This window comes from Pseudopipra pipra, chromosome 8 (assembly GCF_036250125.1).
Source record: "Pseudopipra pipra isolate bDixPip1 chromosome 8, bDixPip1.hap1, whole genome shotgun sequence".
Lineage (NCBI taxonomy): Eukaryota > Metazoa > Chordata > Aves > Passeriformes > Pipridae > Pseudopipra > Pseudopipra pipra.
The window spans coordinates 30,015,723-30,041,796 of NC_087556.1; the positions used below are offsets into that span (position 1 = coordinate 30,015,723).

Below are 26,074 nucleotides of genomic sequence, written 5' to 3' on the forward strand. Positions count from 1 at the left end.
TAATTTCTGTTTTGGTCTCTCCAAAGCACATTTTTTGTAGAAGGCAAAACAATTTTATATTTATAATTATAGTTTGAACAGTTAGAGGTATGCATGATCAGATTAAAGACTAAAGTAAACCTTACCATAATGGAACCAAATCACAGGAGAATATACTGTGGTGGATAACTCTGTTTAAGGTTATGAGCATATGGGTTTGTTTACAATATTTTCCAGTTTCAGGGATATTGTGTCACTGTATATTCCCAGTGAGTTGAAAAAAGGATTTCCCACTGCTGACACATACTTTGCAAGTGTTTGCTGAGTAGCACAGTACCGTTTTATATACTGTAACAGTAATGGATCCCTCGTTATGGGTATGTTTGTAATATTGATTTCCTGTCAGTCAGATTTTCTAAAGAGCTTCAGATCCTTGTTGTGCATCTCTGATCTAGATGCTACAGGTGTTAGCCTCAGAATGTGAAAGAGATTTGCAAAGAGAATGTTTTGTGGCACAGTTGCAGAGCCATTCTGCAGTTCTGATGTGAAGTGTCCTGAAACCTGCGGGTAGATCTTTTCTTTCCATAAATATTTTTGTGGAAGACAACTGTAGGGAAGGAAAAAAAATCACATGAATCTCCTGAGAGTGTTACTAGATCCTTGCATTAAGGGATATAGAGCCATCCCCGTTGACAGGATGGGTGTCTGTAAGGTTCTGGTCAAGACACCTGCGTGGAAGTTTAAGTATGTGGTGGATGCACTGATATGAGGGGAACCACATGTGTACATAGCTCCAGGAAGAGCTCAACCTTATGAGGAATATTTTATAAATCAAGAGGAACATTTTGTGAGTCAAAGTTCAACAGGAAATCTATGCAGATCTGTCCTTTCCTTCAGCACTGAAAACCAAATTCTCTTCCGTGTTTGATGTGGCAGACAGGGGGGCGGCTGTTCTGGGACAGCACCAGCTCCCCTCAAAGCTCCCTTTCAAGGGCAGGAAGCAGAGCCCACCTGGTGGTGCCTCCACAGGCTGCTGAGCCCAGTGTGGAGGTTCTCTGTAACTACCACGTCTCCAAAGGAAGACTAGGAATGATCTAATAAGGATGAGTGTAAACAGTGGAAGTTGTGCACCAAAGTCCATCGATCCTTCTGTACCAGAGACAGCAGAACCACAAAGAGAAGGCCTTGTGCATCCATAATTAAACATTCTCTGAAAAGCTTCAAAATGCAATCAGGAGAGATTAGTCATGCAGAAAATGTCTAAAACATAATTTCATTATCTCAGTAAGAACCACAGTGTCCGACTATATGTTTGCTGTCTGGTTCCTGTACAGGGTTTGTACATTCCTGGCATGAAGAACAGGGATTTTTTAAAAGCAGAACACGCAATAAGGTAAAGTATTTCTGAAGGGCTGCAGACCAATTTCTTTTTTCTTTCAAACAAGAATTGCAACTTTTTTTTTACATCTTTTGATGCATATAAGCTTTTGTCCATAATTCCAAATCTAGGAAGACCTTTCTGTAGGGCAGTACATTTTCTGCTTCCTTTTGCCCTCTTCATACTTAAGTTTCAAACATTGGGTTTGTTTCTATTAAGGAACAAGGCTCATCAGGCCTAATTGCATACAGCTTTCAGCACATCACTAGGAGTATTAGAAACCATAGTTACAGTGGGAATATGCAACTGAGTTTCTTTGAAGTTTTTGTGACTGAAATGCAAGTAGATGGTGATGTGAAAAAATATGATATTTGCAGCTTAATTTCGTATGAGATTTGTGTTTGTTGTTTACAGATTGACAAACCTAAAATATAATGACAGTTTGATGATTTCAATTTTGTTTTTCTCATCTAGAGGCTTATTTCATGAGTTTGTTTTCATTTGCTAAAATTATTTTATTTACTAGACAGTGAAGAAATCCATATTTTCAAATAATTTGTTTCTTCCTGAAAATACTGAAATATTTTTTCTTGTTCTTTAGTTGCTGATGTTGACAGAATAAATTTTGAGGACTTTATTAGTGAAATATGTTCAATTGGAAAAACTCTGTATGTGTATATATATACTTGTATATATAAACTGATTTTAATAAGGTGTTTTAGCATTTTTGTAGTTACTCCCACCTACGTACGTTCCTTTCAGTGCCTTTCTCTCATGTTGGCCCTTCTGGTGATCTGCCTCCAAGTCTGTTGACCTTCCAGGTTATCTGCTTGATTCCTTTTTTTTAAGAGAATTTAAATATGAATCATTGACTTACTTACTCTGATGATTTGTTTATCGAAGTTCCTTTAAGTTCACCTCCTTTAAGCTTCCTGAGTTCAGGGTTTAAACCTGTGTGTTAAATCTGTCTTCCTGAAAGGGTGAAAGAGCCTTTGTAGCTTCCAAAATGTAATCAAATCCCTTCCTCTTCCCTGACTTATGAATTGGAGAGCCTTTCTGAAGCTCTGGTTTTGGTATATCCCATATTATTGTCCCAGATTTGTAACTTTATAATTTTTTGCTACAAATGCCATCCTCACCACTGCTGACTGTTCTGTTGTGCCCACCTCTGTCATTGCCACATTTTCCCACAAAAGGCAAGACTGAAGAGCATGGGACCTGTTTGGGGGCATTGTAAGAAAAAACCCATTCAATAGCAATTCCCATGACACCTGGTTTTCCAGATATTTTTGTTTGGTTTTCCCTGCTTTAATCTCTTTTATAGTAGTTCCATATAATCCAAAGGTTTCTCATCATCTGTGCATACTATTTCAGATGTGTTACTAATGTGATTGCTTACGTTTCTTTCTTAACACTTCTGTCAAAGGGCATTTCAGCCCACCTAGTCTTGATTCCTCTTTGGACATGAATCTCTGCTGATTTTTCAAATCTGACAGGATAGCTTCCAGATTTGGATATCTCAGATAAGTGCCTAAAGGCAGATGGGATGAATATGAGATCTTTGTCCCCATTACAAAAACCCAATCTACCTTGATCTGATGGATTTCTCTAATGTAAGCAATCTGTTTCCGCACATGTAATGTACTTCTCTCAATCTTTGCTTCTTAATGTTCTCTCTCTGTCTTTCACAGTTCTGTCTCTGCAATTTATCTCATTTCAGACTATTTCCCAGTTGCCCCATGCTCAGCTTAGCTCCACCACTGCCCCTTTTTTCCCTGCCCTATTAGCTTCATCTCTCCCTGCTTTGCCCATTTCATCTCTGTTCCCTTGAATATGTTGTTTATCCATTTAGGAGAAAGCATATTCTTTCTGTGTTTTAAAAGTCCTGTAAAAACTGATATATCTGTATATATTTTTATAATTATCACGTCACAGTTTCAAATAATATTATGCCTAATTCTCCTATTGTTATTCAGGTTATTTCTATTTAACTAATGCTGTAGAGTAGTATGTTAGGCAGAAAGCTTTGTGCAATAATTGGGTAACAAATTATTATTTTCTTCTCATGTGTTCAGTGAACTGGTTTTGCAGATCTTTCATCTCAATTCATTATGATCAAATGGAGAAGCATTTGTTTCAATAAGATTTTAATCTCTAGGACTATCTTTTGCATCAGTGACTTTTCATTGTTAATTGCTTTCTTGTCCCCCATTAAGGTGTTCTTGCAACTACTTCATCCAAACTAAGCTCCTTTTCTACACACACAATTTTAAAAGACTCTTTTTGGGTGAAATAACCAGTGTTGCCTTCTTAATCTATCACTATGGCTTTTGTGTATTACCCTCCCTTGATTTTGACAAAAAGTGTAGAAAATCACCTCTCAGAAGAAATTTTAGAAATGTCCTGAATTTCCCCCCATGTCCACCAGAATGTAAAAAATCATTTTATTATTTCATAGCACCAATTAAGATCACCAGGGCACCTAGTCTGTGCTGGATGTTTGTGAGTGAATTACCATTAATATTAATGATGCAGTGACTGGAGTATACCCCTGGTGTCTCATAGTCATTCTACTGAGAATGATTTTTAATTACAACTTCTCTGAACCTGTTGCTATTTTAAACTCCATAAAGGGCATAGAAAGCAAAGACTTCAAACTACAATTTTAAATATGTAAAAAAAAATTTACATGCTGAAATAATGAAATTAGAGATGAGTTCAAGCAGTTCTCTCCCTTTGCAAAAAACAATTAGTTGTGAATTTATTATTTTAACACAGCTGACAGAACATACAGAATGAATTCAGTAATGAAAAGCATTTGGGGGCTTTGACAGGTCTTGGCTGAAATGAAGTCCTTTGAGACCAGCATTTGGAGGCAGAGGTGAAAGTAGAAATTGGTTTACCTGAAGATCTCTGTAAATGGAATCTAAATTTTCAAGGGAGACTGCCTGCCAGCATCAGGGCTTATCTTTTGACACATCCAGCCTGAAATCTATCAAAATCTGGAAAGTTCTTTTGGTTGTAATATCTGTACATGTGATTTTCTACACAAAAGTTTGTTTGCTTATGTCCTAAAAGTTTCCTGGAAAATTTGTGCTAATTCAAGTAATTGAATTTTGTGGCTTATTCATATACTAGTTTTCAAAATAATTTAACCCAGTTCTCTCTCAAAAAAAACCCCAAAGTTGATTAATGCAGTCCTATTGCTCCATAGATTTATGAAGCATTTATATTGACAGTTTTTGATGTAAAACAGTATTTTTTTTTACTTGTGTTAGAACTGCAAGACCAATGTCGATAGGCAGGAGTAAGGTAGATTGTGTTCTTTCTTATACATCATTAATAGAGCTATTCACAAAGGGCTACTTGAAAGTAGCTGTGTAACAGGATGTCAGAAATATCATCTGAAGCCTCTGAACTACACAGTGTAACTGAGAGCTGGTAGTGATTTGCAGAACTTTTATTGCTTGGTAGGCTATTACATAAAAGAAAAGTCTAGCTAAATTTTCATGTTCAACCTGAATTTAAAAGCCTGTGGGTTAAGGAGGTCTGAAAGTATGTTTCTATTAACATGAACATTTAAGCAAAGTGAAAAGTTGTTTAAAACTCTTTGCTGCAGTGCTCACATATTACACACAGCACAGTGGATATTTTATCCCTGATGGGGGCTGATGGAGGTTACAGGGAGATGGCTGAGTAACAGTAATAGCAATTGCACTCCAAAAGAAATGAAAACCAGTCATGCTATTCTGAAGAGCCATTCTATCATGCATGCTGTAAGATGTAACATACATAGAATACATTTCTGTGTGATTTTAAATACTATTCTTAAGTGCATCCAACCTAGGAATTGAAATCTGTGCAATAAAATTGGCTGCACTCTAGGAATTTTTGCTCAGCACTCAGAGCATGCACAGAATTATACCATTTAAAAATAATCCTTTCTGGGGGTCACGCTCATATATCTTTGGAAATCAGATTACTAGTTATATATTTATTTACGCATTCAGTATTTACTGTCTAAAAAAATTCAGCCCTGTGTACTTAGGGCACCAAAGGCAGAGCCAAGCCCTGAAGCTCTCAAAGCTGAGTCACATTAGATGGCACAGTCATGCACCATATTCATCCTGAATTGCCCAGACCAGGAGGTATTGTTTGCATTTGAAAATGTTGGCAACAGAGTATGTTAACTCTCATGTGATCACTGGAAGGCTCTGTGCTAGCCTTTGAAAACATAAAATGTTAGAAAAATATGAAAATATGAAAAAGTTCATAACTCCTATCAGACATTGCAATTGCTTGAGTGTTCATCAGGAGTTAAAGATGGATGAAAAGTAAATGGTATAATCCACAGCAAGGAGTAGCAGATGAACTGCATTCAAGACTAATAGATTCTTCATGAAAATGCTGTGACATTTATTTTCTGTATTAAAAATTCAAATGCAACTGTTTAATATGTCTCATACACATCAGCTCTTTCTGTAATTCTGGGACTGGCACAGTTTTGCCCTTAGTCATTTGGGGATTGCTTTTCCATCCACTTTGATCACATTGTGCTTCTGCAATATTCCCAACAGTTATCCTAAGAACTCTGATAACTGAATCTTGTTTCATCTGCCCTAGAAAATAAAATATCATGAAGGAGACTCTCAAATAAAACTGTGGAAGAGGAATAAGCACCAAGCAACACGCCTCCCCCACCCCAAATGCTTATTAGCACCTTTAATACAAACATTGGTATTAATGAGAATTTAACCAAACATCTCAAAAACTTGTGGCATGAATATATGTGTAATGAACAGCCAGCATCTTTCTTTCCTACACAAAGGAAAGCATTTATCATTGTGGTAACACAAGGGACAGAAAACAATGCCAATTCACAAATAAAATCTCTCATGACTTAATATTGTTGGTGTGTCCCCTGCGATCCTAGAATGATAAATATTTTACCTCCTTTTGTCAGTATCAGAAGCATTTTCATATGTGGAATAAAGGTTCATTCATTATGATCTGCTTTTTTTCCAGATTACTTTTTCCAAGCTGGTTCAGTATACATCATGCCAATGATATTGTACCAGTTTCCTTGTGGTCATTTCAAAACTCCACTAGTACCTGTGATGCTACCAGTTTGATTTCTATTTATGACTGGAGTTTTTTTATTATTATTTATATTCTCAAGGCTTTCAGAGTCCTCATTATGTCAGAGACTTCATTACACTGAGAGGTGTACAAATATGTACATAACCTAGCCTACGAGCACTGGAACTGGACATGCCAGTTGAGTGTCCATGGAGTGTGATCTTCTGGGAAGCCCACAGGCAATGTCTCTTTGGTCTCTCACATTTTTCCTCAAAGGAGGATGGAGGTTGTGGACAGTTCTGAGGAGGGGGCAGAATTTTCCACTAACTCAAGTAGTTTCTGTGCTATTTCCCCCTGAGAAGTTGCTGTGAGGGGTCAACGCCCATGAAGTTTATGCAGAACACAGTAGTCATTCTAGGTGAAATGTCTGTAGCTCCATCCTCATCCACCTGCCCAAAACCAATCCATTCTGGTTTTGCTTAATATTGCAATATTTCAGTAACTCAAAACACACCTTGATTTCAAAATATGTCTTCTGCAAATAATGTCAGTACTCTAAATAGACTTACATTATTTTCAATGAGGAATACACAAGCGTTAAGCACGTTATGTTCTAAGGAGAGCTGTCCTGGCTACAGTGTGATGCAAGCCCATCTCTCATTCAATGATGGCATTAGGAAACATAGTCATTGCACTAGACCTAGGCAAACTAGCTAAACACTATATTAGCATGCATTAGTTAATTTGTTTGTAGCAATTTGGAGATAACAAGCTCAGGATTTTAATACAATTTTTCTTCCCTGGACACATCTCTTGTCTTCCTATTTAAACCAGTATGAAAAGGTCAGTAAACATTGAATTTGTAAATGAAAGCTCTAAAACAGGACTTGAAAGAGCTAGTCTTTTGGGAGGGGGGGAAAGTGTGAAAAATCAGCTTGTTAAAATCAGACCTTCAATTTTGATCTCTTAACAGGCTCATATATGGTTAACCATTTTTTTTCCACTAAAAAAATCTCATGTCTGGATCTAAATCTCATTTAGTTTAAAACCACTACCCCTTGTCCTATCACTATCTGCCCATGTAAAATGTTGGTCTCCTGTGACTGAAGCCACATGAAAATGTGAAGACTCCATCATGACTTCATCCCAGGGGAAGCACCTAGTTTTGTGAATTACTGAGCATATGCAGCTTCAGCGGAGAACAGCACAGACATACCTCACCCTAAAAGCTGTTTGTTCTTGCCAGAGCCTCCTGGCCCTACTTCCCTCCCTTTGAAATCCACCCCAGTGGATCTGGAGAGGACTTAAACCCCACTGCCTCAGCCTCTGTGGACATTAAGCAGCTTCATGCACAGTTTTCACTGTCCCAAAGGATAGCTGTATCCTTGAGGCCATCCCAGTGAGAAAAACACATTTTTGTCCCTTTTGCAGCAGGAGTAGTGAAAGCACTGTTAAACACATCAAAGATGAAAAGTTGCATGAAAAATCTGCACTAGTTAGCACACAGCTTTTAAAATCTCAAATGGAAATATTCTTCTTAAGGCACATGTGGGAATCAAATGATGAAATAAAGCTGGCTGTATTTAGATTGTTCACAATCTATTTCATTCCTCTTAAAGAAATAGTTAGGTCGTAGTTCAAATGTTGAACAGTTATTTTTATCTCTCTTTGTAATAGTGGATGTGTGTATTTTTCCTGGAAAAGAATTGCTCACTGAAATGAGAAATCAGGAGGACAAATATATAAATGATTATTAGGATGTTTGCAGCCTTTAAAACCTACCATACCATCATCTTCTCACACGAGTACAATCCAAAATGATGAAAGACAGTAGAAGGGAATTAGAGTAGTCTTAGTAACTAACATCAGATTCACAAAGAGAATTCCTGATTAATGGAAGTCTATGTACTAAGTACTTTATAAAGGCAATTAAATAATGTGGTGGCTGAAGCTTAACAGAAGAAGAAGGAGCAAAAATAAAAATGGAAAATGAAGGGCTATATGGAAGGATGACATTGGAAAGTAGTGTAGGAAAAAGGCAGGAATCCTATATATTCCACTGTTGTTATATTGAATGCTTGTCCAGACAAGATAGAACAAACAAAAATCAACTCACAGTGTCACACATCTGGACACAGGCCTTACGGAGGTTTATATCAATCCCTCTTGTCTCTAACTCTTCCCCTTTTGGGGCATAATACCTTATATTCCTGAACTTTAAGCGTTGCCAAGTCCAATTTTTCCCCCTACATTTTAAAATAGATGTCATAAAATGTGGTGTCCCACCTTTCAGAAGCAAGGTGTAGTTTGCCACTGTTTTCCTGCTTTTTTCATTCTTTGCACCCAAAATTGCAGCAAGGAACTATGCTTTTCATTATCACGTTCTTTTCTATTCTTTATGAAAATCAATGTTTGCTTATGGCAGCTTCAGAGTCTCAAGTGTATGGTGTCTAATGATATTGCTTTAAAGTTTTATATTATATCTTTATAACTTAGGATAATTATTTATAGTTGCAAATCATAATGTAGCAGCATTATAGGAAACAGAATGCTGGATTGCATTTGAAAGGGAGAGCAGATTCAGGGTTTATTATATTATTATATTATTATGTTATTATATTAGAGAAGGCACTTCAGGGGCTACAGAAGAAAGCAACTCAAATTGTAGCAGTTCTCAGAAGCTGGGATAGTACAAAACAGATTTCATTCATAGCACTCTTGTATCATTATCACTGTATATATAGCCATTAAAGTATAATTGAAATATAGAAAATCAGGAAATAAGGGAACTGAAGCTAAGTTTTTCACATGTGATCAAAAAGCATATGGGAAAAAAATAGGGGGGGTGAAGGCCAGCAGTTAAATAGAAAATAGAAGACTCCATGCAATTTCTGCTTTTAAAAAACAGACAGGAGATTTAGCAAAATTGCAGTGAGGGAGTTCTAATGTCCTACTGAAGGTTTGTTTCTCCTTCATCACGTAGTAAAAGCTTTTTGAAAATGCATAAATGAAAACTAGCTCCTAATCACATCCTGGAATACAAAGACACTGAGATGCTTTATATGGCACATCAGGTTTTAATGAAAATTTCGGTAAGAGCAATGCACAGAATTGCTCTGAATTTTGTCCGTTGTCTCAAAGAACCATCCTGACACTGGAAAACTCCAAGCAATATGTATCTCTTAACACATCTTCTCCCTGGTTTCATTTATGCCATTTCTTACTTGCATGACTGGTGCTGAGGATGCGCTGCTGCAGTAACTATTCAGTATCTGATGATGTATTTTCATTGAGTGCCTCTTCAGGGAGCTCACATTGTTGAGAAATGGACTTTGTGAGATTTTCTGGACTGTATCTTTCACTTGATTTCTACCTTTATTTTTCACATCCATTTAGTAGCATGAGTCCTGTTTGACAGGCTATGAGTTAGAGATCTTATTCTGGTGTATTAAGAGGAGATGTGCAAATCAGGCTGAGATTTATGCCAAATTTGATCTCAAGAGAGGAATATTTCGTGGCTCCTGTATCCCTGGTGAATGTTGTTTCTAAAAGGAGAAACACGGAACCTGAATTTGGTGTGTCAGGAGAATCTTTCTCAGTTTTTTCCAGGGGCACTTAGACGAATGTTTTAAATGGCAAAAGTTATAGTTTGGTAATCTTTTTACCAGAATAGAGTTTTTTACTGGATTGGTTTTGGTTCTGTTTTTTTGGGGTTTTTTTCAAAAATTTTAATTTATTTAATGGGTGAATGGGACAGTGAGTGCTACTTGTTGATTTTGAGTACACATAGAGCTAGCTAGCAAGCTGTGACTATGTACTGTCAGTTTTCTAATTCTTCCTCTCCAAACTAGGACACATGCCTAGGGCATGTAATATATTTACAGTGATACCAGTCATTGTATTACTATCTCACAGTTTCAGGCATTTGCTCTACCTGCATATGTCACACAAACAGAAATGGTGCTCTTCTGCTATAATTTTGCTGATATTTATCTATATTGACTGTTCAGGACCAAGTAAGTGTATGTAATCAATTAGGAATAGTCAGTGTTTAAAATGGAATCCTATTTCCATACAATTTGACAGGTCTAAGTCTGTCATTGTGCCTGTTATAGTCATAACACAGTGTTTTCAGTGTAAAATAGAAGATTCAGTAAAGAATAAATGAGTAGCTGGGTAGTTTACCTGGATTCTCATTCAAAATTATTCTCCTTCAGTGCTGACCATAATTCTGGTAGGGCAATTTGTATAAAATCTTTCAGGCTTTAAATGTTTTTTTATGGTGACAACTTTTCAGCATTTTCCAAGATTTTCTGCTGGAATTAATAAAAATCAATGTTCTGTATAAGCTGATGCTGGCTCTGCTGATAGAGCCACCCTAATATTGATAGCAGGGCATTTGTGTATTTTTTTTTTCTTTTTCCTTTTCTTTTCTTTTTCATTGTTCTCAGACATTAATTGTACTGATACTACAAATACCCTTATGTCAGAGATTCTGAGGACCCTAAAGTTGTCACTTTAGTGATATAGTTCAAAATTCTTGGCACGCTTTCTGTCCTGTTGGCTTAATTCTGTGTTACACTCCCAAGATCGTTTGTTTTGTCAGAGTGACTGCTGGCTATGTAGCTGGGGATGTTCTGAATCTCTAATTGTGGAAATCAGCAGCATACTGAAAACTGGCATTTTTATTTGGCAAGAAACAAATTAGCAGCAAAACAGTGGTTAGAGTGACAATATATTGCACCAGTATGGTAAAAATGGACAAATCAACCTTCAAAAGCAATACTTTTAAATGAGAATTCAATATCATGCCTACTACTGATTAACCTGCAACCCTACTGAATTTCTGGTGAACTGTAATAATTTCTTGATATGAACATCTTCAATACTTTCTGGTTTAAGAAGAATTTTTGACAGTGAAAAAAAAAAGCTGGCACCTGCAAATAAAGGTGCAAGAGAGAGAAAAAGGATCTTTGAGGGCTATTGTTCTAATCTGCTTCCTTAAAAGTAAATGATAAAATAGTCTTCTTTTATCTCCATCATGGGCAGAATTGGCCCCTTTCAGGCCCTTAAACCTATTGTCTTTAAGGTGGTGTGTTTTGTCTTGAGGAGGAGAGTAGTAAAGCTGCAAATCTGTTATCACCCAGATGGAACATCAGGGAGGTATTCATAAAAACTAAATTTCACCTGGTGAGGTTTATCACCCCAGATTTCCTCTACAGACAGAAAGAGATCTGCTTTAAATCACCCCTTGCAAGTAAGGCCCCTCTGGAGGGAAGCAAACTCCAGTGAAAACTGCTTCCTTTTCTCCTTCTAACTGTTCTCCTGATTGCTCAGTTGTGTTCCAACCTGTTCTCTGTTTCCCAAATATAGACAGATCTGCACATACACACACACACACATGTGCAGATATTCTGATTACTTAATTACATGAAATATAGTTCAGCAGTGCAATAATGGTCAATCAGGCTCTGTTTATACAGACGATAAATCTCTGTCCCACAGGTGTTCATCCTACTCATGATGTGTAGTAAGGCTTTAGCTTTCATTGCAGTGGTGAAAGCAGCCAATTGCATGAATGGATTTGAATAAAAAGCTTTAAAAATGCTGTAACTCAAGCTCACAAATTTTTTACAGCTTTCATATCTTCATTTTTTCTCTGATTTGCACCCACAGTTCAAATAAAAAGAGATTGAGACAGAGTAAAATAGTGTTATACCAGTAACCTCGAGTGGGCCAGGCTGAGTAGACTTCCGCAATCCAAATGTGTCTAATTACTACAGAGAGGTTCATAAACTAACCTCCAATGGGTCACAACTCTGATACTGACTTCTAAACAAAACCCATTATAATTTTGTTTGTATTAAATCAGGTATCGCTGAAAGTAAGTGAAAATAGAGCTTCTGCACTACTCCAAGTAGGCTTTTTTTCTTTTCTAAAGAAATAGGTTTAGAAGACCAAATTAGATTCTGGCATGATTAATGCATCTCACCAAATTCTTGCAGAGTAGCAAATTAGTTTATAGTGATTTTCTTGAAAACAAATTAAACGGCTGCACAACATCACAAGAATAGAGATGTTCTTCATAACATATGGATAAATGATTCAATTGAAAGGAGATGTAATCAAACCGAAAATGTAATCCAAATGTTTCAAATATTACTGTCCATTATAGAAAAATGTGTAATTACTTGCATTTTAACACATGATGTTTAATCTGCAGTGGCAGAGCAGTGAGGAATTAATCTGCATAAGGTTTGCACATATTCTAATTACAATATTCCTTTTAAAGTGTTTTTAATATCATTCATTCAGTTAAAAACAAAATTCTAATTTTGCTAATAACATATATTTTGTGAACTATAGCTGATTCACCATTCATGCACTTGATTGATGTTTCTGAAAATATTATATAACCTCTAAACTTGCTTTTCCCCCCTCCTAAAAATGTAAACATTTTACACCTGTTTGAGTCTCCAAAACTTATATTCAAAAATGCAGAGTAGAGAAAGTCTCATGGGATGCAATTATTCATACAAAAATCTGCCATTATTTTGTATGAAATTAGATGTGTTGAGAAAGATAATGGAATATTTAGGGGTAATCTCAGATTTCTGTAATGACCACATGTGGTCCAAGGGCCAAAAATTACAGTAATGGAATAAGAGTCTAACAATAGATCATTTGTAACAAGGTAAATCTTCATAGATAAAAACATGAAATGCTTTAATTCTCTTAGCTCCGCTATTGTGTGAGAAAGCTTATTTCCTGACTAAATGTGATGACTGCTTTATTAATTGAAATTTAGTTCTGACAAGTATTGCAGCTTTAGGAACTCTTACTAAACTAGTCTAACTGTAACCATTTTCCAAGACAATTGTAATATCTAAAGTGAGTCAAATAAGAGCTTTTGAGAAGAAAGTTTTATCTTCAGACTTGGTAGTCAACTACAAATCTCTTTCTTTATTTCTCCTTTTTTAGTCTTTAGTCTGTCATATTATCACTGGACTAGTCTGTGACAAGTTTTACCAGAAAGCTCCAATGTATTTGGGTCCAAGAAATAGATAATATACCTAGTAATGTTGTTTAAGCATTATAGATTAAGGTATTCTTTACTCTTCCAATTTAAAGATTTTTTTGTCAATGTAAGGTGTCAGAGATCTTGGGAAAGTATCTGCAGTTCAATTTCTCCCTTTATTTATAGAAAGTGCATTGACTTCTTTTCATGTAGAAATCATTTGTCTGTAGTGGAAGTCTTAATAGTGGAATCCATGCACCTGGATTTGGGTTACCCTTCACCAACAGGTTAGATTAAAGACCAGTTTTATGTAGTCATTTTTCATTCCCACAGCATTTTACATTTCTTCCTATTAATTTGTATTCCAGTGTTTTCCCTTGATTCATGACGCTACTGCCCCTCCCTGTTCCTCCAGTCTTGCCTAAGTATTCTTTGGCTGTCATTCCTTGTGTTCTTCACCGCCAAAGTGCATCTTGCTGATTTCCATTGCTGAAGCTTCTCCAAAACGCCGTCTTCCCTCTGCATCTCAAAACAAAAGCCCTCGCCCTGCTTCTCTGCAGCTTACTTTTCCATTACTGCCACATTGAACTAATACTGTTTTAGTCAGGTTTATTTCATATCTTTCTCTAATTTATTTATTTTTAATCAAGAAATAATTTCTAGTAGGTCCATTGAAACCCTTTTTCCCTTGCCTCAAATACAATCATTCATCATCAAGACCCGCCATGACTTGCTGTTCCCTGCCTATCGTCTCTTACGCAGTTTCAGATGAAAGGTCCTCTCCCAGCTCAGGTCAGACACGATCTCAATCTTCCTCTACCCCTTCTTAGAGTAAGTGCATTTCTACTTCCATCTGTGCTGCCTTCCCTGGGCAGGGAGCACAGGTTGGATTGGAGTACAGGTCTGACAATTCAGTCCAGCTAAATGCAACAGTCTCACATTAGCTCCTTTTAAAATTAATCAGTGAAGGAGCAGCTGAGGGAACTGGGGGTGTTAAGTCTGGACAAAAGGGAGCTCAGGGGGGACCTTATCACTCTACAACTAACTGAAAGGAGGGTGTAGCAAGATTGGGTCTTCTCCTAAGCAGCAAACAATATGACAAGAGGAATTGGCCTCCAGTTGCACCAGGGGAGGTTTAGAGTGACTATCAGGAAAAACTTCTTCACCAAAAGCGTTGTCAGGATTTGGAAGAGGCTGCACAGGGAAGTGGTGAAATTACCAATCCTGGAGGTATTTAATACTTATTCATATATGTAGCACTTAGGGACATGGTTTATGGTCGACTTGGCAGTGTTAGGCTAATGCTTGGACTCGATGATCTTAAGGATCTTTTCCAATCTAAACAATTTTATTATTCTATGATTTTTGTGTTTCAGGAGGGCTCGAGATGAGAAAAGAGAGTGGGAGAAAAAAATCTTCAGTTAATCAATATTAGATTGCCCCAATCCCACTACCACAGTGTCTCCAGCTCCTCCTTAGGTCCAGTTCATCAGGACTCTATTTGAGGTATCCCAAAGTGCATTGTCAAACCCTGCACATCCATATTCAGACATGCCAAAAAGCTCGTGCTGTCTCTTAGCCACTGGCAGGCTGGATAGTTTAAAGGCACCAGATGTTGTACAGACCTGGATTACAGACTAAACTACAGATATCTCACTCTGAAAGGGAAGGAGAACTGCCTAAATGCCTAAATGCACACTAAAAAAAATTTGCTACTGGCCCCTTGGAACACAAGTATTTCACACAAATATGTAGGGCCATTTCCTTTTCAAAATGACAAAGTTTGGGAAAGGCTGAACTTTCTTAAAAGGCACTTTATTGTATAGTCTGTATTTCCCACAAACTGGCAGCAAGTAATTTATAAGTCTATTCTGGGAATAAGAATTTCTTAGTCCCTTATAAATAGCTCTTATTACTAAATAGCAAAGGTATAATAAAAGGGAGCATGACATCTTCCCTCTACTAGTGTGTGGCTATTTAATTCCACACAATTGTTATTTAGTTTATTGTTGTTATGGTCTAAGCTCTGTCTCGTATTTTACTTATTTAATTAAGTTATATGCGTAAGAAAAGAAAAACACACCTCCTGGCCTCTTGGCTGTCTTCCCATCTAGCAAAAATTATCACTGAAAAAAAAATGATGGGGTTACTTCCCCAAAGTAATTTCCTAGTTAGTTTAGTTTGTTTAATATATCTTTCTTATAGTAAGAGTGGTGTCAACTTAAAATACACATTCATGCACCAAACAGGAAGAGAAGCCCATAAAAAGGCTGTGATTTTGAGGTGCTGTCAGCTTGTCCTTTAAAAATAATCTAATTCAAATACAAAAACATTCAATATGACAGGTTATGAAGATACTTATTCTTCTTGGCAGTTGCTTATGATTATTTTTCTCTGTGACTAAGTCTGCGATCTCTGGATACTGTCTAGGCACACCTGCCAGATCAGGAAACTTGGATACACATGACGGATTTTACTGTTTTCTGACTCTGAAATGAACTTAGATCTGTTGTGTTCCTCTAGCCATGTACAGTCTTGAACTTCAGATGACTCTTAATTTGTCTCCTAGAAAGTAGGCACTTCAGTATCAGGTTTGTACTTGCTTAGCAGGAGGTTTTGTGGATCATGCTTTTGAATACCAAGTTTTACTCTGGTTCCATTTTATGTACCTTTTGGATGTCTCCCAACATGACTTGACTATAGCAAAGGAGTATGTAGCACAAATGACATGTTGCCCTTTTCAGTCATGAAAATTAAGCATAAGTTGGTCTGCTTGGAGACAGTTTGGTTGAGAACACAGGAAAAGTACAGGAAGAACCAGAAAATCTTGAAAATATTACCAAACTAAATTGAATAAGACTATTTCTAGCACAATGTCTTATCGAAACTAAGAGAATTTTTCCAGTGGGTATTCAGAAACACTTGCCTAGTAACAATCATCTAGAATTTTATGTTCCTCCACTATTATACACATCATAATTAACATATTTAGTTTCTATGAAGAATAAATGTGTGCAGTCCTAGTATGCATTCATAAAGGTTATGGTGAATGTGATCTACTTCATCAAATTAAGAAATAGATAATACAAAACTTCATTATTAACTGAGGGGGTTGTATACAAAGGTCAGTTGTGCATATATAATACACATTGTGTATTTATAAAACAGTATTTTTATAGACTTGAAATATTGATAAATGATAGAATTCATTAAAATTCCCCACATAATAACTGGTAGTTTTATTGATGAGCAAGAAATTATCTTCACTGGCTTTACTGTGTGCTATGGTCACCTTCATGAGGCATCACAGACTGTAATTCTTATCACTTAGTATATCTTCAAACAGCTCAGATTCATTTCTACAGATATCCATGGGCATTACATCTTCTACAATGGAAAGATTTTGAATAATAGATCCTTTATGATAAAAGGACTCTGTCCACTGTGAGGTGAGCATGTACAGTAACATGTCTTTAAAGAATAAACAAATGGAAGTAACACAAAGACTTCTGGGCACTGAAGGGTGAAGCCATGACTTTAATAGTGTAGCATTTACCCAGTCTTTTCTGTTTAAGTCTCTGTATGGCAGCTGGCATTTTATTTTCATTGCTTAAAGTCACCTTAAGCAGTGACTATAATTTTGGTTAAAATGTCAAACAAATCTAATTGATCTACCTGACTCATTTTATTGTCTTCAGGTTTCTGAATGTTCTGATTCTGCATAACAATGGCATGTGTAGAAATTTAATCAAATGAAGACATCTATCCAAATGTTATGTCTGAATAATACATATTCAATTGAGAAAAACATTTCTAGTTACCTGCCTAACCATGAATCTGAGGTCATTCTTTGTTCCCTCACTTTTAACAAAGGGGATAGTAAGAACTCAATGCATTTCTCATTAAAATGAACAATAGAGGAGGAAAAAAGGTTTTAAATATGCACACCAGCATGTAAGACTAACTTTTTCAATGTAAGGGGTGGTTTTTTGTAGCTGTATACAATCAGAGGAAAAATGTTTAAACATCCCAGCATGGGTATTTCCATTTAAATCTGATTACAGTGAAATAAAACTGTAGCTATTAAAGGTTTAGAAGAACCACAAATACAAGCAGTAAAAGAAGACAGTTAGTAAATGAGGTAGTAAAACATTTCAGCAGGGCAAACAGTTTATAGCACTCAGCCTTCCTATAGCAGACTGTGCTATTCACCACAGACCCGTGCACTGCTCCCCGAACTGCACTTAAACCTGCAATTAACCTTTCACGCCTAATGAAGCTGTTTTGCTGCAAAATTAAAATATATAGTGCTGCCTGTTTTTACAGAGACTAGGAGGAGAGGATCTCAAAATGAATGACTTTTTCAGATGTTTTTGTTCAAATGCAGAATTAAAGTGCTGTTTGTATATAAATTGGGAATGTGCTTTTCGAGGTAATCTCATTTGATATGCTGTATTTTATTCCTCTACTTATTAATGGTTCTGCATTATTGTAAAAAAAAAAAAAAAGAAACAATTCCCGCACCAGTAATTTTATGATTAGATGCTTCCTGAGAATAAACTGTTACCATTTAACTTCCATTAGGAAAGACAATAGTTCTGCTAAAGATAAGTTCATATTGCTTTCTCTGGTATTTTTCTCACTGTGGATGCAATTACCTCTTACAAAAATATACTTTCCGCTTATGTATTTGACTGGGCTCACTTCTTAATGATCTGTGCATATATATCCTTAAAACAAGCTAGAGACAGTTTTATCTGCATAGAACTAGGTCAGGTTATTTCTATAACATTTAGTAGAAAAACAAACTAAATTTAAAAATAGGTCTGGTTCTGCAGCTAGGCTTGGATTTCCAGAAATTAGCCTAGGGAAGGTGACCTGTTGATTCTCCATGTAGGATACATACTGATTCCATTGTTCCTTTCCTCCACATTACTCAAGAGTCAGAAGCAACCAGAGGTCATGTACTGATTTGGAAAATACCAGTTTGGATATTAGGTAAGATATTTAAATAGCAGCCCTCAGAGAAGGCAGGTAAATGTAATAACTTTGGAATTGAGGTAACATATAAATCACTTTGCGATTTACAGTTCCAACTTCAATGACTATAAATGTATTCACATTTGTTATTTAGATAAAAAACTTGTAAAATCAAGGGAATGTTTTGGTTTTTTTTTTTCTTTTATTGAATATTTAAGTCACAGCAATTTTTTCTGTTATATTTTGATGTAAATTCTGCTTGCTTGAAGTGTCTTTGCATACGCTTGACTTGGTAAATTCCTTTAGACTGCCACTCTGAAATAATGAATTGTTCCCCCAGTTAATTGTATTGCTTTGATAACAAGGAACTATGCTGGGGTGTAAAGAACATAATAAATGAATTTCATCAGATGATTTGTGTGACGTTTTGAAAAATGATCTTCTGGAGTGACTCAATTTTAATGGAACTTCATAAACATGCCAGTATATCCCAGTATGTAGTGTTAGATTTGAAAGAAATAGTTCTTCCGTTTTGTTAATTGTCATGTCAAGGGAGGTTAATCTAAAAGCTTCAAATATATTCTAAAATATATTATAAAAGGTAGAAAATCTTTACTAATAATTATCCTTCTGTTTAGCATGCTCCCTAAGCCTAGATGTTAAAGATGGGATTACATATAAGCAATCATTAAAACATTATTTAGGTTTTATCCCTGAATTTGCTAATACCAGATACTGCTAATACTTTAAAGGTGCCTCAATGATTTCAAAAATTTAATTTGTCAAAAGTCCAATTTAAAGCATCACTAGCTCATGCCAGGAAATATCTGTGTATGTGAGAAAAAATGACTTGATTAATCTTGGCTCTTACGTATCTAGAAAAGTATCACTGATAATTGTACTTAGCATTTTACAGTGCCATGCATTTTCGAAAAGCTGTATGCACATCAATTAATTCTTGCAACTTTTTTGTGAGTTAAGAAAGGTAGCGTTACAGATGCAATAGCATAGATTTTTTTCAGGATACTGGAAACCTGAACCAAATCTGACTGTATAGCATATACTAAGAAAGAAAAATGTAGCAACACTTGTAAGTGAAAACCAATTTTTGCACAGTTTCTTAGTAGAAAAGTGCCGTGACAAGAGACTGCGTGAAAAATATTGCAAAATTGGATTCTGTGTAATAGATAAATTGAGTTTGATATTGGCTTGAGAATAACAGCCTATTAGACATGGTGAAAAATATTTTCAAATATTTCCTTGTAGAGTAGTTGGAAATCGAGATGTGTTGGGCAGCATTACCTACATTATGAGTATATGATTTTGTTGCAGTAGAACATTTGAATAACATAAATACTCCTAATTCATTTGATTGCAATATCACCTTTGTGAACTTAAAAACTCAGAACTGCCATGTATTAAGCACGTTCTAATCACAGGATATCTGCAGAAGTCAGTAATTTCTAGAAAGGCTGAAGTAACAAGCAAATGGAAGAATAAATTCTCAACCTGCTAATTTCTTAGGTATAAAGGGGAAGCCAAACAAGGAGCAGCTGAGGTCACTTGGTCTGTTCAGTCTGGAGAAGAGACTGAAGGGAAACCTCATTGCAGTTACTACTTCCTTGTGAGGAGAAGAGGAGGGGCAGACATTGATCTGTTCTCTCTGGTGACCAGTTACAGGACCTGAGGGAATGGCCTGAAGTTGTGTCAGGGGCAGTTTAGGTTAGAGATTAGGAAAAGGTTAGGGTGGTTGGGCACTGAAACAGGCTCCCCAAGGAAGTGGTCACAGCACCAAGGATGCCAGAGATCAAGAAGCATCTGGACAATGCACATGGTGTGATTCTTGGGGTTGTCCTGTTCAGAGCCAGGAGTTGGACTTAGTGATCCTCGTGGGTCCCTTTCAACATAGGATATTCTATGATTCCTAAGCATGCCTGTCCATGCCCTTGGTAATACCCTGTTAGGATAATAAAAGGTCATGACATATCAACAAATTAACCAGAATCTGAAAAAGAAGAGTTTTGGTGAGTTGACAACATATAGAATTTACCCAGGCCAACATCATCATGTTTCACTACCTTTTCAGTAATCTGTGCTTTCTGGAAAGATATATTCTTTTTCTTTTGTTCATGGTATATACTAACCTCTGAATATTCTCCAATTAGGGAGGCATATATATTGCACAGGCAAATATTCAAGGATACAATTTTGTTCTAACTGCAGTCTCAATTTCTCTCTTACTTTTGGATAGTTTTATCCATTCCTAAATGCAATGCACAAACCTTTAATAAGAGAAAATCTTTGTCAGAGAGCCGCTGGTCCATATAACCAAGAAAATGGTGATAAAGAGAGGTCATGCTAAGATCACACAGCAAATCAATAACAGACTGAAATAGAAGTCAGTTCTCCTGATTTCCAGTCTGGTGTCTTAACTGCACTTTTTTTCTTCCACTGTTTCTTCACCAGGTAGCCTTTCAGAAAGTGAGAACTTCTTATCTAACTCTGAAATAAAACTGATCACTTCTGGGAAAGTACAAAAACTTGGCATGAAAGGAACCATCACACTGCTCTGGAATTCTTCTCAGGAAAGCTGAGCATAAATTTTGTTTTTCCTTTATTTATCTTACAGGTCTTGCAATTGCAAGTGCACTGATAGACATTTCACAACAGAAGCCTGCGGACTGTAAAGATAAGAATTCAGGAGTCAGAAATCGAAAACATCACCTTTCAACACGTCAAGGAACTTGTGTCTGAGATTCAAAAACTACAATTGTATATTCTGTAATGTTTTCTTTTTAAATGGCTTCCATTGAAAGCTCTACTACAGCCTCAGTTTTTTATGGAGGCAAATCTATGAATGAACATATGAGGTACTGTGCTCTGTTCTAGTCACACAGCCTGCTATACCCCAAAGCAGAACAAACTTGTGGAAGGTGTGAGTATGTTTGATGAGCTTTAATAAAAGGAGTGGATCCTGGTATCAACAAAATGCTAAATAAAATACCTAGTATTCTTAATCCTGAACATATCAGAGCAGAGAAAATCCTTGAACACAACTACGAAAAACTTTACATTGTTTTGTAATGTAGAAGCAAATTGTATAATTGAAAACTGAGCAAATTCCAGAAAACTAAAGGAAATTTTTGTATAGCTTAATGTAACAATGAGAATTGTACAGTTCCTTCCTTGTAATCAGCATGAAAATTTCTTTCCAGCAAGCAGGAACTAAAAAGGATCATTTGGATTTAGATGTTCTTTTATCATTGCCTGAAATAGATAGGCAGCTTTTGAACTTAGCATAGGTGTAACCCAAGAACACCACATGTTAATATTTGAAAGATAATTCCATTAAAATAGAATAATTTGATCATTTCATGATTGTTTTTCTTTACACTGAAAACACCTCATATACATAATCTGTGCTGCAGTAGAGTGATGGGGGCTTTCATGTCTCTGTACCTAAGGGTTTGTCCTGAATTCAGAATGATGTATTTTACAAAGAGGGTCCTTTATGCCAGCTAACTGATTAGCAAAATTAATTGAGCATGGAAAAGCTTTTTCTGCAGTAAAATTTCCTTTTTTTTTTCTGAGACAGTCTCCAAGATTGCAAATCTAAGGAGAGTTGAACTTGCTGTTATTCAACCTGCTTCCATTTCAATATTGAAATTTGCTGGTCTCTACATATTGTCCTGACCTCTAAGCAGGAGAAATGAATCCCAGTCAGCACTTTGGCCTTTGTTTTTATAATGTAGTATGGGCTTTTTTCCCCCCAGATGCAGAATTTCATCTCCTTCTCACTTTCATACCCGTTACATAAATTAATTAAATAAATAAATACTTAGAAATCCAAGTTGCTTCCAAGAGTGGTTCTCAAATCCAACATCCAGTATGGAACCTCACACAGTCAGTACTCAACAACAAGAAGCAGATGAGTTTCCTTTCCAAAGGACATTAGTCTTTTGGGGGCTCAGTAACCACAACAGATAACCCAGCAAACAGCTTTAATGGCCCTCAGTCTTTTTATTTACTCAAAATTCATGAATATATATAAAAGAGAAGAGAATGTTAAGGGGTAAGTAGCAGATGTGTCATATTCTCATTTACACATTACACATTGACAGCAGTATAATATGAAACTAGTAGTTTTGTACAAGGTTGTTGAAAGTATAGTTTCTCAACTCCAAATTTGCCACCATACTAGTACAGGAGAGTGATACAGAGGTATAAATGTCTCATGTAATGATAGACTTTTGGTAAATATGAAAGATATAAAATGATAATTGATGTTTACTATTATATCTGTATTTTTTATGTTCTTTTTATTTCAGGAAGATGATGACATTTTACTGTTTATAGTTGACTACATAGTTACTTGCATGCCATGGTGGTGCAGTAGCAGTAATAAAGCCCTGTTGTGAGTTGTGTTTATTTCCTAAAGCCATTCATACATCAAAGTACTCAGCTTAATTTGGATGAGGACTAAATGTAAAAAGAATTATAAAAAAGGAACGATTGTACAGTATGTAGTTATATCTTATACAGGAATATTAGGTTGCATCTAACCATCTCTATTGTTTTGATAAATTATGCACTGATGAATTATGGTATAATTAATTCTTATACTGGCATGATTGTTTCAGTATTTTCATATCTTAAAATAAGATTAATATCTTAAAAGAATGCCATCACAAGCTTGTGACTTTTATTGCCTATTCTGACCTCATATAACTTAAAACTTTAAAAATTTCTTTTTAAAACTTCTATTGGGAACTTTCAACAAGTGCTACTTATAATAGGAAAAAAATCATCATTGGAAGACAACTTTCTCCCAGTTTTAAAGTTAATCTGTTCAAATGATTATAAACTGATGGAACTGGTTTATATGATGCATACACTTATGAAAAGGAAAGAACCACTTGTCTGGAATATATTACTAACCCTGTATTATCCTCAACCTAAACATTTCACATGAGAAATATACAGTGTGTGTTTTGTGTATATACTGGAAACTCCATCCACAGAAGGACCATATGGTCCTGTAGAACAGTTTTGCCTGTACTCACTCATAAAGGATTACATTCCTCTGTATCTCAACCAGAGTTTAAAATATACTTGAAAAGCAGGTGTGAGTTTTAAAGGGATTAAAATATTTTATTGCAACACTGAAGATGGGCGAATAACGACCAGCCATTTTACTATGTTTTCAGGTAAAAATGTTATTTTATTGTACAAGAAAAGCATGTTTGTCATGGGATCATTCAGCATTTCCCTTCACTCTGAGAATTTTTTTCTAAAGTATCTTTCTTCTCCCAGGATCCCTGATTGCATGCAAATCAGTAAACTCATATAATAATTAAATAAATAAAAATACTTATATAATGGCCACACTTAAATACAAGAAGTTTGCAAACACATGTCAAACCAAAGTTTCAGAATAACTCTTACAGCCTTCTTTTTGAAAGGTATAAGTAGCCTAAAATGTCTGATAACTACATTTTGTTAGTTGTTGGCAAGTGCAAACTTTTTAGTAATGACCACTGTATATCAGATGAGATGTTTTATGAACTGTCACATTATGATTACTTCATGAAAAGGCCATTTTTTTAAAACTCTTTTCTCCGATTTAACTTTGGAACCCTTTTCTAGAGTTAGAAAATGTTGAATGGCCTGTTTTAATGTGATTTATATTGGATGAAAAATAAATAAGTGCTGTTCTGGTAAGTAAGCCCCAGTGAAGTTCTGACTGTCAGGATTCAACCTCCACCCCCTCAGTCCATGGATTCTGCTGAGGGAAGTTCAGCAGCTATGAATTACTATTCCAAATATGAGATAGACTGTCCATGGTAGCATAGGTTTACTGCTTCAGTTCCTCACTTTACTTGTATATTTATATAAAATCCTGAAACTACTTAAATCAAATTTGTGCACACATAAATAACACTTTGGAATATTTGCTTCCATTCATTGCATTCCTATGAAATGTAATGAAATGTTTGTTCACCTATTAAAAAAAAGGTTATCTGTATGTTGCCACTCTTAAAATGATTTATTAAAAAAATGTCAAATTCTAGATATGTTAAGGCATGAATATACCATTAATAGGGAGCATTCAGATTCGTCTGATTTGAGAATTTTCATAGCTGACTACTCTCTTTATAGATAGAGTTTCTTCTTATTTTCCAAAATCAAAACCATTTCAAAAAGTTCATATTGGGACATCGAATTTGTTGTGAAAAATCTGAAGCAACAATTATTTTCTAAATAATCTAATGTAGAGGCTGGAATCCTGATGGTAAGAATTTTAGTTTGGGATCGCTTTAACAGATGTTCAATCTTTATGCATAATAACTTTCATAGTATTCACATAAATTATAAAATCATTATGTACCTAATTTCATTACCAATTTTTTAAAAAGCATCTGGAAATTTTCTTGACAATAAAGGAAAATTCTCTATTAAAGGTAATTAACAATCCCTCTTTTTTATAAACAAAGAGTTCCTCTAAAGAATGCTTGACATTACTGGGGAAAATTAAATAAATTAATGATTTTTTTCAGTCTCTGAAGTGCAGCATTACCTGAAAAACTGTAGTTTGCTGATATTTATTTCAGATTATCTCTAGAATAAAGTATGGAATATCTAAGGCTATTTTAGGTGCTTATAACAAATAATAGCAAGCCCACTTTGTCTGCAGGTGGCCAGAATTTCCCATGCTGTCTTCAGCCGTACTTGCTCATTAAATACTAAATGAGAAGAACAAAGCTGGGACAAACAGGCCTCGCAGAATCTAGACCTGTATAACTCAGGGCCATATGTTATTTCAGCTTTTCCAATTTGATGCTACTTCACTTTCAGAATGAATGATTTTATTTCTATTTGACTGTCTATATGGCCACATGTGGCCATTTCTATGGCTACAGGTATTTCTGATGTAAAAAATCATCATCTCTTATATATAGTTGAAATTCTAGTGATTCTCTGAAATTTATTGGGAGGCTGAAAGGGGTCTATTATTTCCCTAGGCTTGGTCATGTATGTTGGGGCTCGTTCATGTCTTGGTGCAAATCATCACCTTGCACCTCTTGATATGTTAATGGGTAGCAATGATGGAAAAACCAAACAACCATTTTTAAAGCACACAGGAGGCACATGTGTTTATGTATGTGTGTGTGCGTGTGTGCATATATAAATGTATATATATATATATGATTATGTAATTGGTTTCACAGCTGATCTAAATTAGAACATTTTCTCAGTTTCTTCACATATTCTCACATATTATATTGAATAGTATGAAGACTTTAACTGAATTAGTGACTGTTTATGCCTATAATAACAGCCATTTCAACAGAAATAAAATCTTAAATGTATTTGTCCTTCTCAGTGAGGATATAGAATTTTGCTTGAAATACTGTAAAGAAAATGTTATCTATTATCAATTGTTATTATTGATTTGGTATCAGTATTTTCAGCATGTCCAAGACTGAGTGTAGGAAGAGAGGCAAGTGTCTCCCATTCTTTTGTATTTTTTCTTTTTTAATATATTTTCCTGTAACAGTTTTTACATGCTACGGTCAGAGTTAATAATACAGAAAGAATATGAATGTTGACAGAACTGCTACTCAACAATAACTGTTTAT

General features: G+C 35.6%; 1 protein-coding gene across 5 annotated transcripts in view; it reads left to right on the forward strand.

The window, feature by feature from the left end:
* Window positions 1-24,894, forward strand: part of ATRNL1 (attractin like 1) — a 466,156-nt gene extending 441,262 nt beyond the window's left edge. For 2 of the 5 annotated variants that reach the window (XM_064663416.1, XM_064663419.1), the window contains 2 exons: window positions 1,314-1,372; window positions 5,981-10,975. In XM_064663416.1, coding sequence (XP_064519486.1) covers window positions 1,314-1,372; window positions 5,981-6,112 — 191 coding nt within the window. In that variant the 3' untranslated portion in view covers window positions 6,113-10,975. Of the gene's footprint in view, window positions 1-1,313; window positions 1,373-2,119; window positions 3,337-5,980; window positions 10,976-21,063 lie in introns of those variants that run through there. The other 3 variants (XM_064663421.1, XM_064663417.1, XM_064663418.1) reach the window with 2 other exon arrangements.
* The last annotated feature ends 1,180 nt before the right edge of the window (window positions 24,895-26,074 follow it).